The sequence below is a fragment of the Telopea speciosissima genome, chromosome 1, assembly GCF_018873765.1.
Source record: "Telopea speciosissima isolate NSW1024214 ecotype Mountain lineage chromosome 1, Tspe_v1, whole genome shotgun sequence".
Taxonomy (NCBI): domain Eukaryota; kingdom Viridiplantae; phylum Streptophyta; class Magnoliopsida; order Proteales; family Proteaceae; genus Telopea; species Telopea speciosissima.
This window is the reverse complement of record NC_057916.1, coordinates 30789235-30812074: the sequence shown is the minus strand read 5'-3', so window position 1 is coordinate 30812074 and position 22840 is coordinate 30789235. Positions and strand designations below refer to the sequence as shown.

General features: G+C 38.4%; 2 protein-coding genes across 3 annotated transcripts in view; both read left to right on the top strand.

Moving 5' to 3' along the window:
• The first annotated feature begins 3 nt into the window (after positions 1-3).
• Positions 4-1912, top strand: LOC122658633 (pentatricopeptide repeat-containing protein At1g06140, mitochondrial). The gene has a single exon (XM_043853676.1). It carries the CDS (start codon positions 42-44, stop codon positions 1797-1799), a length of 1758 nt encoding a protein of 585 aa, XP_043709611.1. The 5' UTR covers positions 4-41; the 3' UTR covers positions 1800-1912.
• A 6230-nt stretch (positions 1913-8142) lies between these two features.
• Positions 8143-22840, top strand: part of LOC122639447 (poly [ADP-ribose] polymerase 1) — a 35534-nt gene continuing 20836 nt past the window's right edge. For both annotated transcript variants that reach the window (XM_043832320.1, XM_043832312.1), the window contains exons 1-5: positions 8143-8376; positions 9601-9650; positions 9760-9943; positions 13365-13551; positions 13658-14003. In XM_043832320.1, coding sequence (XP_043688255.1) covers positions 8233-8376; positions 9601-9650; positions 9760-9943; positions 13365-13551; positions 13658-14003 — 911 coding nt within the window. In that variant the 5' untranslated portion in view covers positions 8143-8232. The remainder of the gene's footprint in view (positions 8377-9600; positions 9651-9759; positions 9944-13364; positions 13552-13657; positions 14004-22840) is intronic.

Genomic DNA, 22840 nt, shown 5'->3' with positions numbered 1-22840 from the left:
TTTAAGAAACTTGCTCAAACGGAAATGTGACATGGCCGTTAATGTTTCAGGCTACACTGAAATCCTTTCCCGCCATTTCTGCTCACAACCCTACCAAGGAACTGTCTTCTCTCTTCAACCTCACCAAAACAACTTCCCTCGTCAAGGAATTACACGGACAACTAATTGTAAATGGACTCCATCGAATTGTTTTCTTCGGTACGAAGATCGCTGACGCTTATATCGAATTGGGTTACCTGGAAAACGCCTCCAAAGCATTTGATCAGATCTCTTTTAAGAATCCACGTTCATGGAACACAATCGTTGCTGGATATTCGAAATACTGCTGTTTTTCTGATGTTTTACAGCTTTACAAACGACTGCGGAGGGAGAGTTCTCCGGTTGACAGTTTTAATTTGGTGTTCGCAACCAAAGCTTGCTTGGGGTTGTGTCTTTTAAGAGAAGGGGAGTCTTTTCATTCTGAAGCCATCAAATGGGGACTAGACACTGATGCTTACGTCGCACCTGCGCTCTTGAACATGTACGTTGAATTGGGTACATTGGAAGAGGCCCAGAAGGTTTTCAGCAAAATTTCTGAGAGAAATTCGGTCATATGGGGTGCTATGATGCGAGGGTATTTGAAGTTCTCAAAAGAATCTGAAGTTTTTGAGCTGTTCCCTCAAATGATTAACAATGGTTTTCAATTGGATCCTTTTTCAATGGAAGGGTTGATCAGAGCCTGTGGGAATATTTGTGCTGGTAAAGATGGAATGGCACTTCATGGGTATTGTATTAAACTTTGTTTCATGGATTCGAACTATTGTCTACAGACGTCCATTACAGACATGTATACAAAGTGTGGCTTCCTTGATTGTGCGCTCAAATTTTTCAAAGAAATACCGGACAAGGATGTTGTTCTATGGAGCACAATGATTGCAGGATTTGCCAAAAATGGCGGACCATTGCATGCAATTTCTCTCTTCCGAGATATGTTGGAAAAGGCAGCACTTCTGAATGTGATTACATTTTCTAGTGTTCTTCTTGCTTGCTCACAGTTGGGTGCTCTGCAAGAAGGAAAGACTGTCCATGGCTATGTGATTAGAAACGGGTTTGAATTGGATGTAGTAACTTATACTGCCTTCATTGATATGTATGCTAAATGTGGTTCCATTGGGATGGCCTACAAAGTGTTCGATTGGATGCCTGAAAGAAATGTATATTCTTGGAGTGCAATGATCAATGGGTTTGGAATACATGGTTTATATTCTGAAGCAATCACTCTTTTTTCTCGAATGGTATCTGAGAATTACATACCCAATTCCATAACTTTTGTTTCAGTCCTGTCAGCTTGCAGTCATTCTGGTAAGGTTGAAGAAGGATGGCATTATTTTGAATCAATGAGCAGGGACTTTGGTATTGATCCCACAGAGGAGCATTATGCATGCATCGTCGACCTATTAGGTAGGGCAGGTAAAATTGAAGAAGCAAAACTGTTGATTGATTATATGTCAACAAAGCCTGGTGGTAGTATTTGGGGAGCTCTACTAAGTGCTTGTAGAATTCACAAGCGAGTTGAATTAGCTGAAGAAGTGGCTGAAAGGCTCCTTGTCTTGGAGCCTGATCAGCCTAGTGCTTTCATATTGCTTTCTAATATATATGCAGCTGCTGGAATGTGGGAGAAAGTAAAGAAGATGAGATTAATGATGACTGAAGAGAGACTTAAGAAGACTGTTGGGTTTAGCTCCATTGAAGTTGAAAGGAAGGTCCATGTATTTAGTGCCAACGATAGACTGGCATGTAGGAACACAGAAATTAAGTAAATTTGGAGTTCCCTACAAGAACAAATGAATGCACTAGGTTACATTTCTCCTTCATGATTTGGATGATTTGTGCTCATGTTGAGATGCTGGTAAATTGTAGTTGGAATTCTAAATACTGCTGCAAACTAGATTATTTTTTTTCCTAAACCATGTGGGTGATTATTATGATACCTGTCATAAATGTTTTTTTTGTTCTTGTTGAGTCTTGGAAACAGTGAGTTAATATGCTCTAAATGGATGAGGGATCTAGTTCTAATTGATTTTCTAGAGACCACTGAGTAAAGCACATTTTTGTTGACCATTTGATTAAAAACTGAAGTAAAAGCTAGAGCTGAGAATCATTTTGGCCAGCATTCAACAATATGACTGTAGACGACACTAGAGTTTGAATATTTTTCATTTTTCTATTTACGAATGTTCGATAATACATGCCCCACTACACCCTATAGACACCATTCGAATCCACTGGTCAAGAGATTCTCCCTTGACCGTGGATGTGGGAAAACTCGGTCCTTTTCCTGTTATATTGTGAAACTTGAAGGCCTCCCTGTTAGGAATTTTCCAAATTGCGACGAGTGGGCTTAATTAATTATCGGGTCGATCATTGATGGCGATCAAGAAATACAAGGGCTGACGTGGCTTGCTACTATTTATTGAGATGGACCGGACCGGCCTGGCCCATTGTGGAAGTGGGTTAGGGTTTGAGGAGTATTATAAATACTAATGATGGGGTCCCTGCAGTTACCATTCGCTTTTCTTTTTTCTCCACAAGAAAGGGAGTTGTGGGAGAGTCTAGGAGACTGTAGAAGATCCCCATCGCGGATATCCGAGATTATTCGAGGACTTGCATTCATTCTCTGACAGCTCGTTGGTGCTTTTGGATGCGTTCTTATCTGTTCTTCATCAGCACACGTGGGTGCCAGGTACACTTTGTTTCCTTGCTGTTTTTAGATTCAATCGTGTTCTAGATATCTGTATGGGAACGTATTCGGGTTTGACAAAACCCTTGGTCGATCTAACAAGTGGTATCAGAGCCGACCATACGGACCTAGGATCGATTGATTGTCAGTTTAAGAACATGAATCGAGGTTTTTATGGCGGAAATAGGGATTTTTTACCGGATTTTTGGCAAAACCGTACGTTTTGGCCGCTACCGGATTTTTCCACCAGCGAAAATCAAACATATTTAAATGGGTGCGAAGGGCTCAGAGAGATGATCGCGGCAATGTGTGGATCGTCACCGTCGGCTGCCGAACATGCCGGCACTCGTCGGCCGAAGCCACTAGTGAGATCCACGAGCTGACGGCAGTTACAAAAAAAATATATATATATATATATATATATATATATAGCGATGCTGACGTCATCGTGATGTCAACCCTGATGCTTGCGGGTCACGTTTAACCCGAAATGACCTGGACCCGACCCAGGTCAGACTTGATTCAAACCGGATATATAACCCGACCCAAGACCCGATGGTTGACCCGTTTTCATCCCGAATTTGTATCCGGGTGACCCGATTAGGTGGACTGGAGGTCCGGTTTAGATGGACCGGGTTCGGTCCGCTTTGGTTCGCTCCGGTTCGTTTCACCTTAAAAAAAAAAAAAAAAAAAAAAAAAAAGGGGACAAGACCAGAAAACCTCAAATGGACCGTGTGGGTTCGTTTGGATGAATTTTGAGAAGCAGTTTTTTCTGGTGTGTCTGTTTTTTCATGCTCTTCATTTTGATATGCAATTTGGCATATCTTGGATAAACAGAGACTATGGCTTTGGTAGTTTTTGCGTTTTCCAGTTGTTTTAGGAACAGAATCAACTGTTTGTATTTCAGAACTGTTTTAGAACGTTTTATTGTTCCAGAAGCTGTTTTTCCTATTTTAGAATGCCGTTTTGATTGGATTCTGTCCTAGGGATGCCCCATTTTACTTGTAATATTCAAGGCCGACGTTTTGGGTATCTTGTTTGAATATTTTTGTTTAATTTATGGGACCTGTTAATGACGATTGTGTCACCTTCGAGTGAAGTATGAGTGAGTGGAGCATCTGATTGGGCTCTGGTTGGTCTTCTTTCGTTCGTAATTTCAAGACCTACCCACTGGTATCTGGTTTTAGAACGTTTAATACTTTCAGGGACCTGTTTTGAACGATTATACTACTTTGAGCATATTTGGACTATTTTGGGTTGACCATTGCCACATGGACGATGAATGTGTATATCACAACACATTTTGGACTATCAATGTGTTTATTTCCACATATATTGCTGCATATTAGGTTAAGGAATTATGAGAGGGTAAAATGGTGATCTATCAAAGTGGCCCATTGAATCCTTTTATGGTTCTGTCAAGGTAGCGGAATAGGTGACATTAGCCCAAAGGCGATGTTGCCAAAGTTTGACAAGGTGATGTGCACATGGATTAGAAGGGATAGTGGTCTAAGGATTCCAGTTGCCCAAAGGTGCTGGGATTTCTGAAAATGATTGATCTTTTCACGGAAAGGTAGTGTGTCCATCCAAATATAGTGTATTTAAAGAATTTGGGATGCGTGGCCTAGGGGTTTTCTTACCGCCCAAAGGTGGAGGAAAATTTTCAAAAGTTATCGACATCTCGTGGTATTTGCAATGCGATAAATTGTTATTGAGGTGCACAACTTAGGGATTTCTCTATCACCCAAAGGTGGAGGGAGATTTTCGAAAGTTGTTGCTATCTCGCGCCATTTGCGGTGTGATAAAGACGTGTGCATTTTGACCCGAAAATGGGCAAGAATGCAATATTGTAAAGAAGTATTATTGCTTGACATTTGTCAGCTTGATTGCATATAACCATATGTTTGATGTGTTGATGATAACTGTATAGAATCACTGATTTTATGATGATATGGTGATGTATGTTTAAGTGATGAATGGATACGCGATAGTTGAAGAACATGCTGATTTGTGCGATATATAAACCTTTACTATTATGATGTTTTGTTTCTATATGTTGATGAAAATGTTATACTATTAACGAATGACAACTGATTATGGTAGATGAAATAATAAGTGAATAATTATGGTAACTGATGGTTAACCAACGCGCATAATGAACCATGAACGAATAATCCATCAATAAGAATTGTAATGATGAAAGATTGTGTTAAAATCAGTTTGTAAACCTATGGGGTATAACTGGCCTTGAGCCATTTGACGGAAGCTACTTCGGTGGCATAGATTAAAAATGTATCAATAATATAGAATGATAAAGCCAAATACTGAAATAAAACAGGAATGAATGAGCGAACAAAATCACAAAGAACATATTGAAAAAATTGATGCACTTAACAAACTACGATTACACCATTGAAGAAATTGATGTCTAATTATGCACAAGAAGGAAGGAAGAATCTTGGGAATGATAACTTAACTGAGAACAAAATAAGTAATCAGTTCAATTGGTCTGATAGTTTTGATTACTTTGTGTATAATTTATGGTTTGAATTTTACTTTCAAACTTGGTCGATTTAGTTTGTTGGACTCTCTTGATCAATGGAAGTACTTCTTTACATGATCTGTTTGTGGATTGAGAGTCCTTCATATTTCATTGATATACTTGTTGAGTAGGAGGATTTAATATATGTTTCGTTTCGATTATGATGCTTCTGCTTGATGTGATGAATAGTATTTGCATACATGCATATGATTGATGTGTTGAAGGCCTTTTGGTCTAAGGATATTCGATTGGAGACGAGCCAAGTCGTTCGGTTATTTCTAGCCATGGATGTTCGATTGGTGATAAACCAAGTCATTCGATTACCAACGAATGTGACGATGTTCAAAGGTAATCCATGAATTGTACGATGCTCATGATATGTTCAAGGACCCACAAAGAATGATGACGATATTTATGTGATCACAGACGTGTACGACATTCCTTGTACAAAATTATCTCAAGGCGGTTCATGTTAGTAAGTAAATCTTTATTTGTAGCTGACAGAAAGTGATATGCTGTATGTTGAGGTGTATTTTCTGCTGTTGCTCGACATAGATATATTTGTTAACTGGATCAAGGTTTAGTAGTATTATTGTTGTATTGAGATTCCATGGCCACATCTGATAATGATGACCTCATAATTAATCTAACCCAAGTGGGATATTGTTAGGAATTTTCAAAATTGCGACGAGTGGGCTTAATTAATTATCGGGTCGATCATTGATAAGGATCAAGAAATACAAGGACTGATGTGGCTTGTTACTATTTATTGAGATGGACCGGATTGGCCTGGTCCATTGTGGAAGTGGGTTAAGGTTTGGAGAGTATTATAAATACTAATGATGGGGTTCCTGCAGTCACTATTCTCTATTCTCTTTTCTCCACAAGAAAGGGAGCTGTGGGAGAGTCTAGGAGACTTTAAAAGATCCCCATCATGGATGTCCGAGATCATTCGAGGATTTGCATTTATTCTCTAACAGATCGTTGCTGCTTTTGGATGCGTTCTTATCTGTTCTTCATCAACACATGTGGGTGCCAGGTACACTTTGTTTCCCTGTTGTTTTTAGATTCAATCGTGTTCTAGATATCTGTATAGGAACGGATTCGGGTTTGACAAAACCCGTTTTTATTGTTCTAACACTCCCTTGTTGAATCCACACTTTCTTCACTTGGGGTGTGTTTGTTTGGCAAGAAATCGATAGGAAAAAAATAATAAAAAAGATAGCTTTGATATGGTTTTCTTGTGGAGTTTTTTTCCCCTGGCAATTTATAGTTGGCAAATAGATGATGATTCCAGTCTCCGATTTTGAAATTTTCTTAGGACATCTGAAAATTTTCTTCCACTGCAGACAACAAAAGTCACCATGAGGTTTAGATTTCTTCACTTTTATTGTGAGAAAAGTGACCAGGTGAGCATCCGTGGTTACCTAGACTCATCACAACATCTGGTACTTTTTTTACATTTGCTACTTTTGAAATTTTTTTTATGGAAACGGATCACTCTTTTCTGTTTGGTATGCCCTTAATTATTTCCCAAACCTATCAATGTGAAGAAAAATTTCTTTTGTATTTGTTTTGTTTCATTTCTTTTCCTTTCCAGATGTTTTTTTTCTTTTCTTTTTCAGATACTTTTTCCAGGTCAACATGAAAAGGGTGAGGGGCTGGGGTTGGGGAAGGTAGAGGCAGAGGGAGAGGGAGAGGGAGACAGAATATTGCCATGTAGCATCTACCATTAGATGGCTTTATTACCCAGCATAAGAAACATTGACTCCAACTATTGCAGTAACATCCATGAGTTGAAGACCTACTGCCACCAGAATTAGAATTAAGAATCACAAAATACCAGTCCACATGCATTATCGACACATATTTCCATCTTTCAATGACTATGCACAGTTAAAAAGCTTTAAGGATCGAGTTTCCTTTCATCCATGGTAAATAGAGAATTTTATACGTTACCATATTTTTCACCTTCGGATTGGACTCAGAAAAAGGTGATTAATAAAGGAAAAAGAATTGCTCACTCTCTAGAAGTCTAATCATAGAATTACATCATGGTGGATGAAGAGATTTTCTTCCTATCTCTGGCGACAAAAAACTTTCTTAGACATGTAAATATGTAATGCATACTTTCAAGAAATATCTGTCAGGTGGCAACAATAAAGAATACAAACAATGATGGTAATTGCCAGTCTAAAATATCCTTATTATTATATAGGGGTGTCAATATCCCGATCAAATCAACTGAACCCTTTTGATTTGGGGTGTTATGAAAACTGATAAACCGAACCAGACCAAATGGACCAATCAAAACAGAAACCCATATAAAACATGGACCAAAACTGATAAAAAACCATAGTTTTCCTTTTTTCTTTTTAAGTTTTACCAAAAAAAGTATAAAAATATATACATATATTTAACTGCATATATATGAAAAATGAAAACAGAACCGATAGTTTCTACCAAAAAACAGAACCGATAGTAACCCGATAATGACCCGATACAAGTCCGTTAAGTAAACCTAACAAAAACAAATCCAAACCAGATAAAAACCCAAAAACAACTTTTGGCTTAACAGCTTGGTTTCGGTTTGGGCTATTATCAAAACAAAACCAGACCAAACTGACCTACCGACAACCCTACCTTACTCAACCAAAGATTTTCAGAGCTTGACCGTAGTTGATAAGGAAACCCCCTGAACCCGCCAACCCGGTTGCGACATCCCTGGATCCCGTTGTGCGGTTATGGGCCCAAAGCCCCAAACTCGGGCGGCCAGCGCTAAAATGCGCTAGATCACTCGAAAAGAAGCTTATAAGAGAAGCTTTTTTTGCTAATAAGATTATAAGAGAAGCAGAAAGGCAGCAAAGCGACAGAAAAGTATATACTGTATATGTGCATCAGCTAGAGAGCGGGAGTGAGAGAAAGAGAAGAGAGTGGTGACCAATAGGGAAAAACCGCCCAAGTTGAGGAAATGGCGACACAGCCAAAGCCATGGAAGGCGGAATATGCCAAGTCGTCGAGGTCTTCCTGCAAATCATGCAAGAATACCATCGAAAAGGAGACGTTTAGATTGGGGAAAATGGTCCAGGCTACCCAATTCGATGGCTTCATGCCTGTAATGTCCTCTCTTTCTCAAGAGCCTTTTTTTTGCAGTACTCGTTCTTTTCCTTACCAAGGTCTTAAATTCTATCGAACTTTTTGTTTTCTCTCTTCTGCACTGAAACATATTTCTAGCAGACGAATGTGGGTTCATTACTTTGCAAATTCCGGTTTATTTAAATGTTGTTTGCCTAACGTGTAAAGCACAAAGAAAGATTATTTCTTTGCTTCACATTACTTCCCTTTCTTTTCATTTGTCTGTGTATCCATATGATTGATTGAGTTTTAGTTACCCACTGATGTTAATTTTCTGGGTTTGCTTGCTTTACCTGTGATTTCCTTTGTACTGTACAAATGTAATGGGGCCTTGGGGGTGTTTGGGAAAGACACTAGTGGCATACTAGAATGATTTGTTATTGCAGTTCTTGTGCTAAATATGCTAACTTAATTATGGGTGTGTTTTGAGTGCAACAATGTCTAAATACTTTCTTTTCAAGTTCCTGTTTATCGGTGAACAGGAAAGACTGACAGTGTCTGGACCCAACAGACTATATAACATTAATTCACCTGAGCTCTTAAAAAATGGATGCCACCATGCGCCAAGGGGCGGTATCTTTGTTTACCCATGTAACGTGAGTTTATTTTCTTGTGCGTTTTCCCTTGGCTTTTTTGGGGTAATCTTTGAAGGAGTAACGCACTCTTTTAATTTTAGTAATCTTTTTGTTTTTTTCTTTTCTCATTTTCCTTTGATATGTCAACTTCACAGATATTGTTTAATCAAGAATTTCTTTTCTTTTCTAATTTTCCCCCCCCCCCCCCCTTTGGCGATGATTATTATGAGCTATAGATGTAGCTTGAGTTGTCTCTTTTTGTTTTGTTACATGTGTCATTTGTCTTACCTCTAAATTAATCATTTTGGTGTGGTTTTTATGTATTTATGCAGCCAGAAGATGTCTCCTGGCTATATATATATATATATATATATTTTTTTTTTTTGATTGATTTTACTGTCACCTTGTCCTCCCAATTGTAACTTTGTTACCTGGCATGTTTGGCCCCTAGAACTTGCACTGGAGCTAATCTTCATTTCATTTGGCTCCGTTTAGTTTTTTTATTTATTTTTAACCTCAAGTCTTCTGATGGCTTAGTCCTCATTCATCTTTTTTGTTCCTACCTTTTCTGTTTTGTTGAAATATTTTTCAGAAACAGGGTATCTGAGTTATAATTGTTTTTGAAACAGATGTGGCATCACAGTCATTGCATACTAAAGAAAGCAAACCAGATCAAAAGGTTACGTATTCTCATATTAGATGGCACAATCTGCGTTGAAGAAAGGGATTGGATGGTAGTTTCCTGGTTCACAAGGAATTGACCTCTATTTTTTGTATTGCATGTTCAGCCTTGATGATGTTGAAGGCATAGACTTGCTTCGATGGGAAGATCAGCAGAAAATAAGAAAGTACTTAGAGGGTGGTGCTACATCCAGTACTACTGGAGGTGGTGGTGATGAATATGGCGTGGAAGTTTCTCAGACTTCTCGTGCAACTTGCAAGCGCTGCAACCAGAAGATTACAAAAGGAGAAGTGGGTTAATATGCAATGGCAGTTTATTATATTATTTTGTTGTTGGTAAATCATTTCTTTAAAGTTGGGAAAGACTGCTTATTTGGAAAATCTGGTTTGACGACCAATATGCTTGAACTTTGGCATGAATTAGAGGGTCTGATAAGACAACCAATTCTTTTGGGTTTGTGATGTGCATTATCATGTGAGATCGGAGAAAAGAGTTGCTGGATTAATTAAATGAAATTTTTTTACAAGCTAGTCTTTTCTCTGGTAGAGATAAATGATGCATTTTACATAATTCATTTTGGTGTCAGTACACAACGTAGCAGTGTGGTTCCTCTCCTCCAGTTCTGCATCTATATTATTTTGTAGAAATTATATATACAGAATGTTGATCAATCTTCTTATAGGCCATGAATTTTTATTTTCTTATTTTTGGTCCTTGGTAAATACTGACTTAGGTTTCTCAGTATTGATGTGTGAAAATTGAAGCGGGAGATGAAGTTTGGGTGTGGAGGGGGGGGGGATAGAAAGCTTGTGTAGCATTGGACGAGATTGAAATGTGTTTGGATGTGAAGAGTGGGTAGGAGGCTTCCAGTGCATACCTAAAAAAGTTGAAATCTGTTTCATTTAATGTAGTTTAAAAAAAATGACATTCTGTGATAGGACTTAATATAAGAAAAATTTTAGAATCCAAAATCCATAAGACTACAAATTCCAAAAAGTTGTAGCCATGAACGGTTGTTTAGCAAATTTTTGTCTGGAATTGATTGCAATATTGGTTCCCGTTTTGTTTGTGAGGGGTGTGTGTGTGTGTGTGTGTGTGTGGAGGTTTTGAAAGCTACATTTTGCAATTTTCAGGAGGTTTGGTAGGAGTTACTCAAAAGCCCAAGTCCTGACAGACTTCGATTCTGACTCAAGACTTTGGCTATGTACAATATGTCATTGCAAAGTGATAACTAGGAGTCATTACTCTGGCGATTATTAAATGAAAAGAAGCAAGTCGGTGATGAAGGGCAGTCTAGTGCCATCTCCCTTGTGGCATACATTCTACTAGTCTAGTATATTTGTAGTAAACATAGTTCAAGAACTCGCCGAGATTTCGGTAATGTCTCTCTTTTTTTAAAAAGCGAGACGAGACTAGGCAAAATGAAATATTACCCCAACTCGATCGAGATCTCGGTTCGACCGAGTTTTGGACCAAACTTACCTTTATAATGTACATATCTCGACCGAGACAATTGAGATCTCTCCAAAACTCGACTGTCTCGGTGAACTCGATAGAGAAGTGTGCATTTGACCTAAATTTTGAGGATTTTCGACGGTGGTTTATGATAGAGATATATGATTGATGCATTGTACACTTTTACATTTGTAATGTTTATTTAAGTTGTGTTATATTAATTGTATGATTAGATTGCTTTCAATTATTAAATTGTGTGTAGAATAGGGCCAATTAGTACGTCGTCGCCTACCAACCTAGGGTCCGATGTGAAACTCCTATTTGGATTTTGTTTTTGCAAAATCTGATAGTAACATTATGTTTAAATGGCCTAAAATAGGCTGAGTACCAATTTTTAGGCCCAAACCAGGTCTAAAACCCACCAAAACCAGGCTTCGAATTTAAAAAAAATAAAATAAAATTACACCAACTCGCCGAGATCTCGGCCCGACTCGGTTTTTTGGCTAGGCGAAACCTGTACCGAAACTGAGTTCTTGAACTTTGATAGTAAATTCCTCTCAGCTTTCGAAGCTACCATAAAATTCTTTCCCATTTTTGCAATTAGAAAAAGGAAATCTTGCACCAAACAGTGTGGATACACTTCACTGTTCTTGTTTGCCCTTTGCTATATGAAGACCACCCTTTTTTTTTTGAAAAAAGGGGGGGGGGGGGGAGAAGCTATGTAATTTCATATTTCCTTTCTATAGTGGCACAAAAAGTGTGAGAGGGTTAGATAAGCAAATCTTTAATGATAACCAAGTAACTGTCTGCTGCTTCGGAATAAAAAGGAAAACAGAGGCTTGATGTTTCTGAGACTTCCTTCCATATCTGGCAAGATATTTTCCCGGCAAGTATGCCCATCTTAAGTCGGCTTCTGGAATATAGCAGACTTCTTCAACATTGTTAACAGATCTTATACTTATTCTTTTTGGCCATGGAGACCGTCTGAGCATATGAAATTGAATGTGAAGGTAATTCGAGGGATTAACACCCTAGATGCACAGGAGAGTCTATATGATGCTATAAGATGGATAAAATTCAATGTAGAGGGTTCAATATATGCCCAGAGTTTCTTCTCTTTTGGTATCTTTGCAGCCTGCTCTGCTGTATCTTTGCCACCTTTGGGTATGGTACTGTAGCAAAGAGGAGGCAAAGTGATATGAAAGGCTATGGATTGCACTCAGTTGTTAACATGGGTCATGTTTGATAGTTTGTACTTTGTAGGTTCCATTCCAGTAGTAATTTTCTAGTTTTTTCTCATGTTAAGGATAGGTTAAATTTTTGGTGCTTAATCAGTTTAAGGGTTTAATCTTTAGGATACTGAATGGGAGAATTGTCTTTGGTTGATCTTAGAGTTAAGGGTTTTTGAAAGTTGAAACTAGAACTGAAATGACAGAGTCCTATTAGGTTTGAATCAGAGTGATTCATTGCTGAATACAGAGTGAAAGAGGTTGAAGGTGAAGCAGCAACAATTTCCAGTTCCTGTGCAGAGGATGGCTGGCTTCCTCCTTTGTTGGCTGCATCAGCATCACCACCAGCTCCAGTTTGAAGATTACTGTCTCTACTTGCTCCATTTGCAGCAGTTAACACTGGCACTGGTGTCAGAGATGATTAGGTAGAGGAGGTTGTGCCTAGCTTGAGTATACAAGGGAAAAAAAAAAATACTACTGTCTAGAATGGTTGTTTTAACCCACTCCCATTGGGAATCATAACTGTCTTGATTGTACTGTTCTGAAATTATATCACTTACCTGTGTAGATGCCCTAATGATATATGGAGGGTGAAAAAGGCAAGTGAAATTTCATCCTTCAATAGCTGTCATGACAAGCAGGACTCCCCCCCCCCCCCCCCAAACAAAAAAAACGCTTGGGGTTGGACAAGATTCTATGCACCTTTTTAGTATTTCAATGTCTCATCCTCCCCCCACCCACCTACCCAACCCCCAATTTGAAATTGTTGCGAAACTAATAATTTTGTTCGCTGTTGAATCTTAACCTTGTGAATGCAAAGTTACCCCACCCCACGCCCAATTTGAATTTGTTTGTTTGTTTTTTACGCAGTGAAACTAATAGCTCTGTTTGCTGTTGAATTTTAACCTTGTGAATGGGAAGTTATTTCAAATATCATTTGGAGTTATTTTAATTTAACTGGTGGATAGAAGCAAGTTAGGTGATTGTTGATTATATGTTCTGATGTTTTCTTCAAATTTTGTATTAGTTGCGGATATCAACCAAGCCTGATGGACAAGGTATGAGGGGGCTGACATGGCAACATGCTAACTGTTTTATGGAAACTTTCCCATCTATTGAAGTAGAGAAGTTGTCAGGGTGGGATAAGCTTTCATTTTCTGACCAAGAAGCTCTTCGTGCACTGATTAAAAGGGATGCATCTGCTGCCAAAAAGGGTATAGGATACTATTCCTGTTGATCAGTTGCTTATTATGTTGCAAGCTTAACCTGTACCATGGTTCCTTTTCTAGTCGATCTCTAAAAACTAATTGTCCTTTTCAGTTTCTAAAGATGTGGTGGACGAGGATAAAAAACTAGCGCAATCTTCTACTTCCAGAGGTGGCACTAAACGTAAAAAATATGATAGCAATGATCAGAAGTCAAAAATCCTTAAAGTTGGAGAAGATGTTTCCTTGGGCAGCCGCTCAACTGAAAGCAACAACACTGAGTTGGGGAATCAAAATTCAAAAACTTTTGATCTAGAAAGTAAGTTGGAGGCTCAAAGTAAAGCATTGTGGGCTATAAAAGATGAACTTAAAAAACATGTTACGACATCGGAGCTGCGAGCAATGCTTGAAATCAATGGTCAAGATTCAACAGGATCGGAACTTGATTTGCGAGATTGTTGGTACATCTCTACTGCATCTTTTCTTTTCTTGTTTTTTATGAAGATATTACATAGCCTTTGTACTCTATATTCCAATAGCCTTTGTACTTTATGTGTTGTTCTTAACATAGTTGTCATGGCGCCGCCATGGCGTCCTGGCGCTGGGGAAAGTCACATATCGAGGTGCACCATGGTGAATGTAAAAATATCGTTCGATATGCCATGGACGCCATACCACGATATATGGGCATATCGGTCGATATTTGTACATTTGAATGTATAAAAGTTAAACTTACTTACCAAAAATAAATAAAAGTTAGACTTAAAATTTTTTTTTTTTAAAACCATTTAATAGCTTAGATGCTTTTTCGTTAATGTCTATCGGAGGTGTAACTTGAAAATATACACCTGCAATACACATTAACATAAAAAATTAAAAACATCAAACATATTACCCTAATTACCCTAATTGGGGGGAAATAGAAATCGCAAAGCCAAAGAAAGTTCGAGACGAGAGTCGAGAGGAGAGAGTCAAGACTCGAGACAGAGGAACAGTTCGTGAGACAGAGGTCGAGATTCTGGCAAGTGGCAACTTTGGCTTTAGTTCCTGGCTTCTTGCAACTCTCGGCTAGATAGTTCTTCACTCCTTCGAAGTTCGAAGTTGCAAACACCTCCGGCAACCTCCAGGACTCCAGGTAAGTAATTTTTTATTTATTTTTTTTAATTTGGTTCTTCTTCCTCCTCCCAGTCCTCCGACAATCGATCTTTCAGTTCAGTTCTTCAGTTCTTCTCCTCCCAGCCTCCTGTAATGATTAGTGATTACAGCCAGTACTAGTAGTATCCTTTTTTGTTTTTTCTTCTTGCCTTGCACAGCCACACATACGCAGTTACACACACAGAGACAGGGAGAGAGTCGAGAGACAGAAGGGGGGGATTTATTTCAGTTAGTAGTCCTCTCGGTTTTTTTTTTCTTTCTCTTTTCTTCTTCGCAACTGCTTGTACAGTCACAGAGACAGGGAGATAGTCGAGAGACAGAGGGGGCCCTCTCGGTTTTTTTTTTTTTTCTTCGCAACTGCTTGTACAGTCACAGAGACAGGGAGATAGTCGAGAGATAGAGGGGGGGGGAGGGATTTATTCCAGTTACAGCCATAGTACTCTCGTTTTTTTTCTTTTTTCTTTTTTCTTCTTCTTGCCTTGCAGTTGCAGGCTTGCTTACAGTCGCAGACTTCTCATTTTTTTTTTTTTTTCCTTTTTTCTTCTTGTTGCCTTGCACAGTAGCACTTGCAGGCTTGCACACAACCTCTCAGTTTTTTGTTTCTGCTTCTTGCCTTGCAGTTGCAGGCTTCCACATAGACAGAGAAGGTGTTTTATTTTTTTCTTCTTCTTGCCCTGCACACAACCACACACAACAGCAGCACATATTCAACTCCATTAGTCCATAATTTCAGTTTTTTTTTTCCCTTCAGCTTAATGCTAATCTGCTAAAAACCAGTACTTTGATAGTTTGATTTTGTGTTTTCCATCCTAGTTCAGCTTAATGTTAATCTGCTAAAAACCAGTTTAATTGTTATTTTTGTTTTGTGACTTTTGTAGTCTCTTTCATATACACTAATGGATATTACACTTTCATGAATTAAACCATAGTATATTAGTAGTACACTTTCATGTTGATTTTTTATGTTATAGGACATATATTATAGCATACTAAATGACATTAAAAATAGAGAAAATAAAAAATAAAACATGGTCGACATGCTCGCCATGGCGGGCGACATGTCGATATATCGACGTGACACCCCTCCACCGACTTGGATCGCTGTGATGCCGTGATAACTATGGTTCTTAATAAATTTGTTACTATTAATCATTCTATTGACAAGCCTTGTTGTTGAAGCCTTAGTATGGTGGATAAGTTAGGTTTATAGGATCCTTACCACCAATATTATTGAAAAAATCCATCAGAGTATTATAATTAAAACCTCTAAATCTTCCTTGAAACTACAGGTAAGGAAACTAGGAAGTTCAGCCGTAGGATTAGGAGTGGCTATCTTTGTTTTGGATTCTAATTCCAGTAATTCTTGATGCTCAATTCTAGAATTGTGGATTCTCACTCAATTTTGAGAATTCTAGAATTGTGTTTGGAAGACACAAACAATGTTTGAATCTGATAGCTAGAATCCAGTATTGTCTTTGGTTGGAAAAAAATTCTGAATATCCCTATAAACTACTATGATCCTAATTATATATTTTCTAATGAAAAGATCTTGTAGTTACAGAACAACGCTTAAGTCAATCAACTTTGCATTCTCCCAAACAACCACAAAGCTTCTACATTTTGACCTCTTTGGCAATGTATGACCTTAGCCTTCTTGACCATATGCACCTACCGAGGTGCGCCAAGTAAAGAAAATTTTCTCCTGCATTTGAGCAAATACATGATGAGCAAAAAGCTTGACCTCGGTAAAGGAATTCAAATTTGAACCAAACTTATTAAGCCATGGAACTTATGGTCTTGGTCAACTTATTTCATACTGATACAAGACTTCAGTGAAAAGATATGTCAGTCTTGGGTCTCGCCTTGGAACCAAGTTTGGCAATGAATTCAAGAGCATTCTGCTGCTTTGAGCTTTCTAATTCTACACTCATTATTCAGATGATGTTCTATTATCTTTGAGGTATAGTATTCTGAGACAACTTCTGTAGAAAGTGAAAGAAATGATAGCGTTGGTGGCTTTTGAAGAAAATTTGGTTGGGATTTCGTGTTTGATGAATACTGCATTTGAGGGGCTCGATTTGCAAGAAAGTATTGTCCATTTTCAGAACATGGTTGTAAGGCAACTAGGAGACCCAAGGCATTGGAGGAGCGCCTAGGCTTCGCCTGGGACCCTCGGTGCCCTAGGCCTGCAATGTATGTGATATAGCAAAGATAATTTTATATAATAATAATGCTTATATGCAACATAGAAGCCATATCAATGTAATATGATATAGTTATGCTAGTAATGACCTAATATGAGAGAACAACAAAGCATAGAGTTAACGCACATTCATAAAAAAACAAGGCAATAAACATAAATCAGCGTATTTGTGAATTGTCGAAAAACTGATATAATAAAAGGCATGCTGTAAGAAGGCCACAGGGCAATGCCGCCTAGGTGTCCAAGGACGTCACCTTTCTTGCATCAAACAAGGCATATTGTTGCCTTGGACAGTTGGACCGAAGAAGCTGTCTAGATGCCTAGGCGATGCCTTGACAACTATGTTTCAGAATTGAGAGAGAGAACAAGGCATATTGTTGCCTTGGATGGTTGGACCCAAGAAGCCGTATAGAGATATTAATGCTACAGATAACCCCAGCTGTGCTTAATCGAAGCAACACTGCTTCCTTTCACCCATTTTCTCTTTTTATTTGTGTTAAAAAGAATGACAGACCATTTGTGGTTAATCGAAGCGACACCGCTTCCTTTCACCCGTTTTCTCTTTTTATTTGTGTTAAAAGAATGACAAACCATTTTATCCTTCCTATTTGCACATGCTATTGAAGTGGTTTAGCGCAAAATGATCCTAGAATTGGATTCTGGGATTCCAATAGTTTCCTTCGTTAGACAAGACAGAATCTGAGAAATGACTTGAACTTCAATTCTGGATTCTGGGAATTTTGGAGTCTAATTCGAAATTTGTCTGCCCAGAATTAACAAATGTATAGCTTACCAAAACACAATTCTGATTCTGGACCCAACATTCAGAATCCAAATCCGAACCAAACATACCCTATCCATTCAAGACCTCGAATCCTGGATTAGGTTCTTTATGCCGCTAGCTGTGTAATATTTTCAATGTATAATAGGCCAAGGGAGTTCTGGTTCTTCTGAACATAGTGAAAATGGCCAAGGGAATTGTAGTTCTTCTGAACATGGTGACAAGGGACAAGGGAATTCTAGTCCTTTCTGAACATAGTGACAGACAGGAAGATGAAATGATGCAGCCCAGAAACGTTTTGAGAGGCCTCCCTAGTTTGAGTAACTTTTTGAAATAAGGAGTGATTGGGGAAGGATTGGAGTATTTCGAGTAACTTTTTAAATAAAGAGTGATTGGGGGAGGGATTGGAAGGTGATTGATAATAAAGGAGAGATTGGAGGGGATTGATTGAGATTATGTTCTCAATTAGTAACTACTTAAAATAAATTGTAATCTTGGCCATAGGATTATAGGGGAACCAAGATTGGGTTGAGGGAAATCATTTATTTAAGCAAAGTCTTTTGTTTGTAAGGAGTAGAATTTTTGAAATGAAATGAACGGTCGAGTCTTGGACTCCATTAGTGCAATCTTGAAGAATTGCAACTCGTTTTGGTTTTCAGTAGCCTAGAAGAGCATCTGAACCCAAGCACCCCTTGCATTATCTGGTATTAGAGCACAGCAGGGCTGTCATGCTGCCCTCGCATAGAGGAAGCCTGACAACTCCTGTGGATGACATTCACACTAGAGGAGAGATCCGGGAACTCTGGCAGCAAGTTGTCGGTCTTACTGTGGAGATTAATCACCTAAAACTTCGGCGGCAAGTGGCTGATCTTACTTTGGAGATTAGACGTTTGAGGAGTGCTTCCCATCGTCGTCACTTGGATAAGGTAATCACTGAAGCATGTTCTTCTTCTTTTCCTTCGTTGGAGCATCTACAAGTTGATACGGAGGATCAACCTGCAGCGATTGTTGATTTAGAGTTACCACCGGTATTTGATGAATACCCGGATGAGGAGATCCTACGCAACTTTGCTTTAGATTTCGGGCCACTTGATGGTATGCTAGCATCACCTAAATCTAAAGGTATGAGTTGTGGAATGCCGCAACCGACAGTCCCTTGTCCTGATGTGAAGAGCCCCTATTGGAGTCGTTGTAATGACGTTGCATCTTGGCCAGTTCTATGCTGGCCTCCGATGGATTCATGCATCAAGCAAGAGGGTCAAATTGAGAATGGTTTTCACCCAGTGGTTAGTTACCATGCTCCCCACATCACTGCCCAATTTGCCGAGCTGTTGACCAAGGGAGTACAGCCGGTTCAATTTATCATCACTGCTATGGAAGTTCGATGGACAGGTTCTCCAATCCTTATAGTACTCTTGGAGACCATGGCAGCTAGAGGTACTGGTTTGTTGTGGGTCACCGCTGGATTTGGTAAGAAGATGATTGGTGACGAAGACATGTTCCCTTTTAATCCCGGTGGAGCTCGACTGTTGTTGGTGGTGCGAATTCGAGGGCGAATTCTTCTAAACCGGGAGAGAATGATGCAGCCCAAAAACGTTGAAGAGGCCTCCCTATTTTGTGTTACTTTTTGAAATAAGGAGCGATTGGGGGAGGGTTGGAGTATTTTGAGTAACCTTTTAAATAGAGTGATTGAGGGAGGACTGGAAAGTGATTGATAATAAAGAGAGATTGGAGGGGATTGATTGAGATTATGTTTTCAATTAGTAACTACTTAAAATAAATTGTAATCTTGGCCATAGGATTATAGGGGAACCAATATTGGGTTGAGGGAAATCATTTATTTAAGCAAAGTCTTTTGTTTGTGAGGAGTAGAATTTTTTAAATGAAATGAACGGTTGAGTCTTGGACTCCATTAATGCAATCTTAAAGAATTGCAATTCGTTTTGGTTTTCAGTAGCCTAGAAGAGCAATTGAACCCAAGCACCCCCTGCATTGTGAAATCAGCATTTTCCATGATTTAAAATAAAGATGTTTAAGGATGAAAGAAAGAAAGAGGGAGCTAGACAAGGAGAGGGGGAGGTAGAGGGAGAAGCTTAATCTTAAGGCTACCTGATGCAGATAAGTCACCTAAAGGGCTTATTTTATTGAAAATAAGCTTTGGGTTGGGTTATTTAGGTGTTGGGCTTTTGATCCCATAGGTTTACTTTGTAATTGGCCAATTTAATGAGCCTAAAATATGGGTAGAAAGTAGGAAAACGGGATTTGCTTCATTAGTTTAGTTAGAGTCCTGTTTTGAGTCTGTTTCTTTCATTATTTTAGTTTCCTAGTCAGTTTATGTTACCTTTTTTGTTAAGGATTGTGTTAGGCCTTTCCTTTATAGCGTTTGAGTCTATTTTCGAGTCTTTTATGTAAGTTTACAAGGGGCTACAGCCTTGTACACAAATTTGATTAATGAGATTGGGAAAAAAAAAAAACATAGCCTTGTGCTTTGCTCTGTGAGAGAGTATCATGAGATGCTTGGTGAGAGACCAAAATACGGTGAGAGGCTGTGGGTGAGAGACTCGGGAGAGAGTGGGATACTCGCTCCAATCTTATCCTTCTTTTCTATTTTCTATTTTCTTCTTTGTTTGTATTTCAATCAATTTCATTGTGTGATTGTGTGATCTGCTACAAGTTCTTGCATTGTTTCCTAGTATTTTGAAAATCAAATCAGCATTAAACTTTATACAAGAAGATTCTGCCTGGGGTTAGGTCCTTTGTGATCCAGCTATAAATTATTTGGTATCAAAGCTAAAGAGAGGCGTAGGCAAGATCTACGGGTTCATCATGCAAACCTGATTCAATAACTCCACTAAACTTGTGGATGAGTTTTGTTACAAGATGAGGAGAGCTGATGCAGATCAAAGGTCCATGTGTAGCTGCAAGAATAAGGCCCCAAAACCAGCCCAGTGTCGTTGTGAGATTCAGCTGCTGTGGGAGGCAGTTTGGTCTACTGATGTGGTAGATTTTTGTTGGTTCGATGGAGCATTTCTATCAAACTTGTGGACGCGTTTTTTTTTTTTCAAGCAGGGGAGAATTGATGCAAATAAGTCGCCTAAAGAACTTATTTATTGAAAATAAGCTTTGGGTTGGGTTGTGTAGGTGTTGGGCTTTTGATCCCATAGGTTTACTTTGTAATTTGCCAATTTAATGAGCCTAAAATATGGGTAGCAAGTAGGAAAACGGGATTTGCATTATTAGTTTAGTTAGAGTCCTATTTTGAGTTTGTTTCTTTCATTATTTTAGTTTTCTAGTTAGTTTATGTTACCTTTTTTGTTAAAGATTTTGTTAGGCCTTTTCTTTTTAGTGTTTGAGTCTATTTTTGAGTCTTCTATGTAAGTTTATAAGGGGCTACAACCTTGTACACAAATTTGATTAATGGGATTGAGATAAAAAAAACATAGCCTTGTACTTCTCTCTGTGAGAGAGTATGGTAAGATGCCATTGGTGAGAGACCAAAATACGGTGAGAGGCCGTGGGTGAGAGACCCGGAAGAGAGTGGGATACTCGATCCAGTCCTATCCTTCTTTCTATTTTCTTCTTTGTTTGTATTTCAATCAATTTCATTGTGTGATCTGCTCCAAGTTCTTGAATTGTTGCCTAGTATTTTGAAGATCAAATCAGCGTAAACTTTTTTGAAAAAGATCTTGCCAGGGGCTAGGTCCTTCATGTTCCAGCTCTACATTACTACCTTGATGGGATAGGCCATCCTTAATCTCGTTCTACTTGGATGGGATGGGTGTTTACTAAACATACCTTTACGTGATGTCTCATGGTATATCTGCTCCAGAAGCATAGTTGGCAAGGCGGCAAGGCGACCCAAGGCGGTGAAGGGGTATCTAAGCGTTTAGGTGACAAGGCGTCCGCCTAGGCGACCAAGGGACCCAAGTGTTATTTTTTATTTTCCCTCTTTTCTAACATTATTAGTATGCTACAATATATATCTTATATCATCAAAAACAACATTAAGCCACATCAAGTCATAAAAAATCAACATTAAGCCACATCAAGTCATCAAAAATCAACATTAAGCCACATCAAGTCATCAAAAATCAACATAAAGTCACATCAAGTCGTCAAAAATCAATATTAAGCCACATCAAGTCATCAAAAATCAACATAGAACTAGAAGACAGCAGAACTAAAAAGCAAGCTTCTAGAAGTTTAAAACAATCAAAATGTACATTTGGTTTATACTGTTCTTGGAATTGGTCATTGTATTGGTATACCTAGTCTCACATATGGTTTATACTGTTCTTAGAAAATATTGATCTTATCTATAAATAATTAAACTGCTCTCGATTTAGAGATGTTTCTGTTCTCTGAGAAGTTTGACTGGTCAAATGATTTTATTTTTACCCGAGACTTTTTGTATTAGGTAGAACACAAAACCAACTTTCCACCAAATTCAAAATTGCTTAAATCTGATTTATATTGAAGGAATTATGTTTCGGTCAAACTTAATTTGATGTGCGTGAATGCATTCAAAATTGCTCTAAATGAAAATACTTTTATATATCAAAACAAATGAATATTTTAGTGCGGATCTTTATCCCCTCAATTTCCTCAATTCCATCTAATAGGGGGACAGAAATGACCACCTTACCCCCTACCCGAACACACTGCCCGGGGTGGGGTCCACCTCCCTCTATTAGAGGGAATTGAGGAAATTGACGGACTGACAAATTGAGGTGATATTTTTCCATTTTACTGCACTTTTGGTTTTTAGCAATGTTTTGCCATATTAAAATTTATGGAATTTTTACATTTGAGAAAAATTCCAGCATTAGAAAGTTGAAAATTCCACCTACCGCCAAAAATCCAGTTTTTGTTCTTGAACTTGGGGTTGACTTTTTATCCTTTTGGAATTTTATTTTTTACCCATTTTATTGGATTTAAATAGGGGGTGTTTGTTTAATTATGAATAATATCTTAAGTAAAAGAATATAAAACCATTTACTTAAATGTTATTTGGCATACATGAGGGTCTAAGGGCCTAAAGCATTCAATACCACTAAGGCAGCAGTCGCCTAGGCCCCCAAAATTCTGCCTGGACGCCTAGGTGGCGCCAAGTCGACACCTTGACAACTATATCCAGAATTATTCAAAAAATTGTTTTT

Coding starts and splice junctions, on each gene's coding strand:
- LOC122658633 (XM_043853676.1), top strand. CDS start 42: ATGTTTCAGGCTACACTGAAATCCTTTCCCGCCATTTCTGCTCACAAC.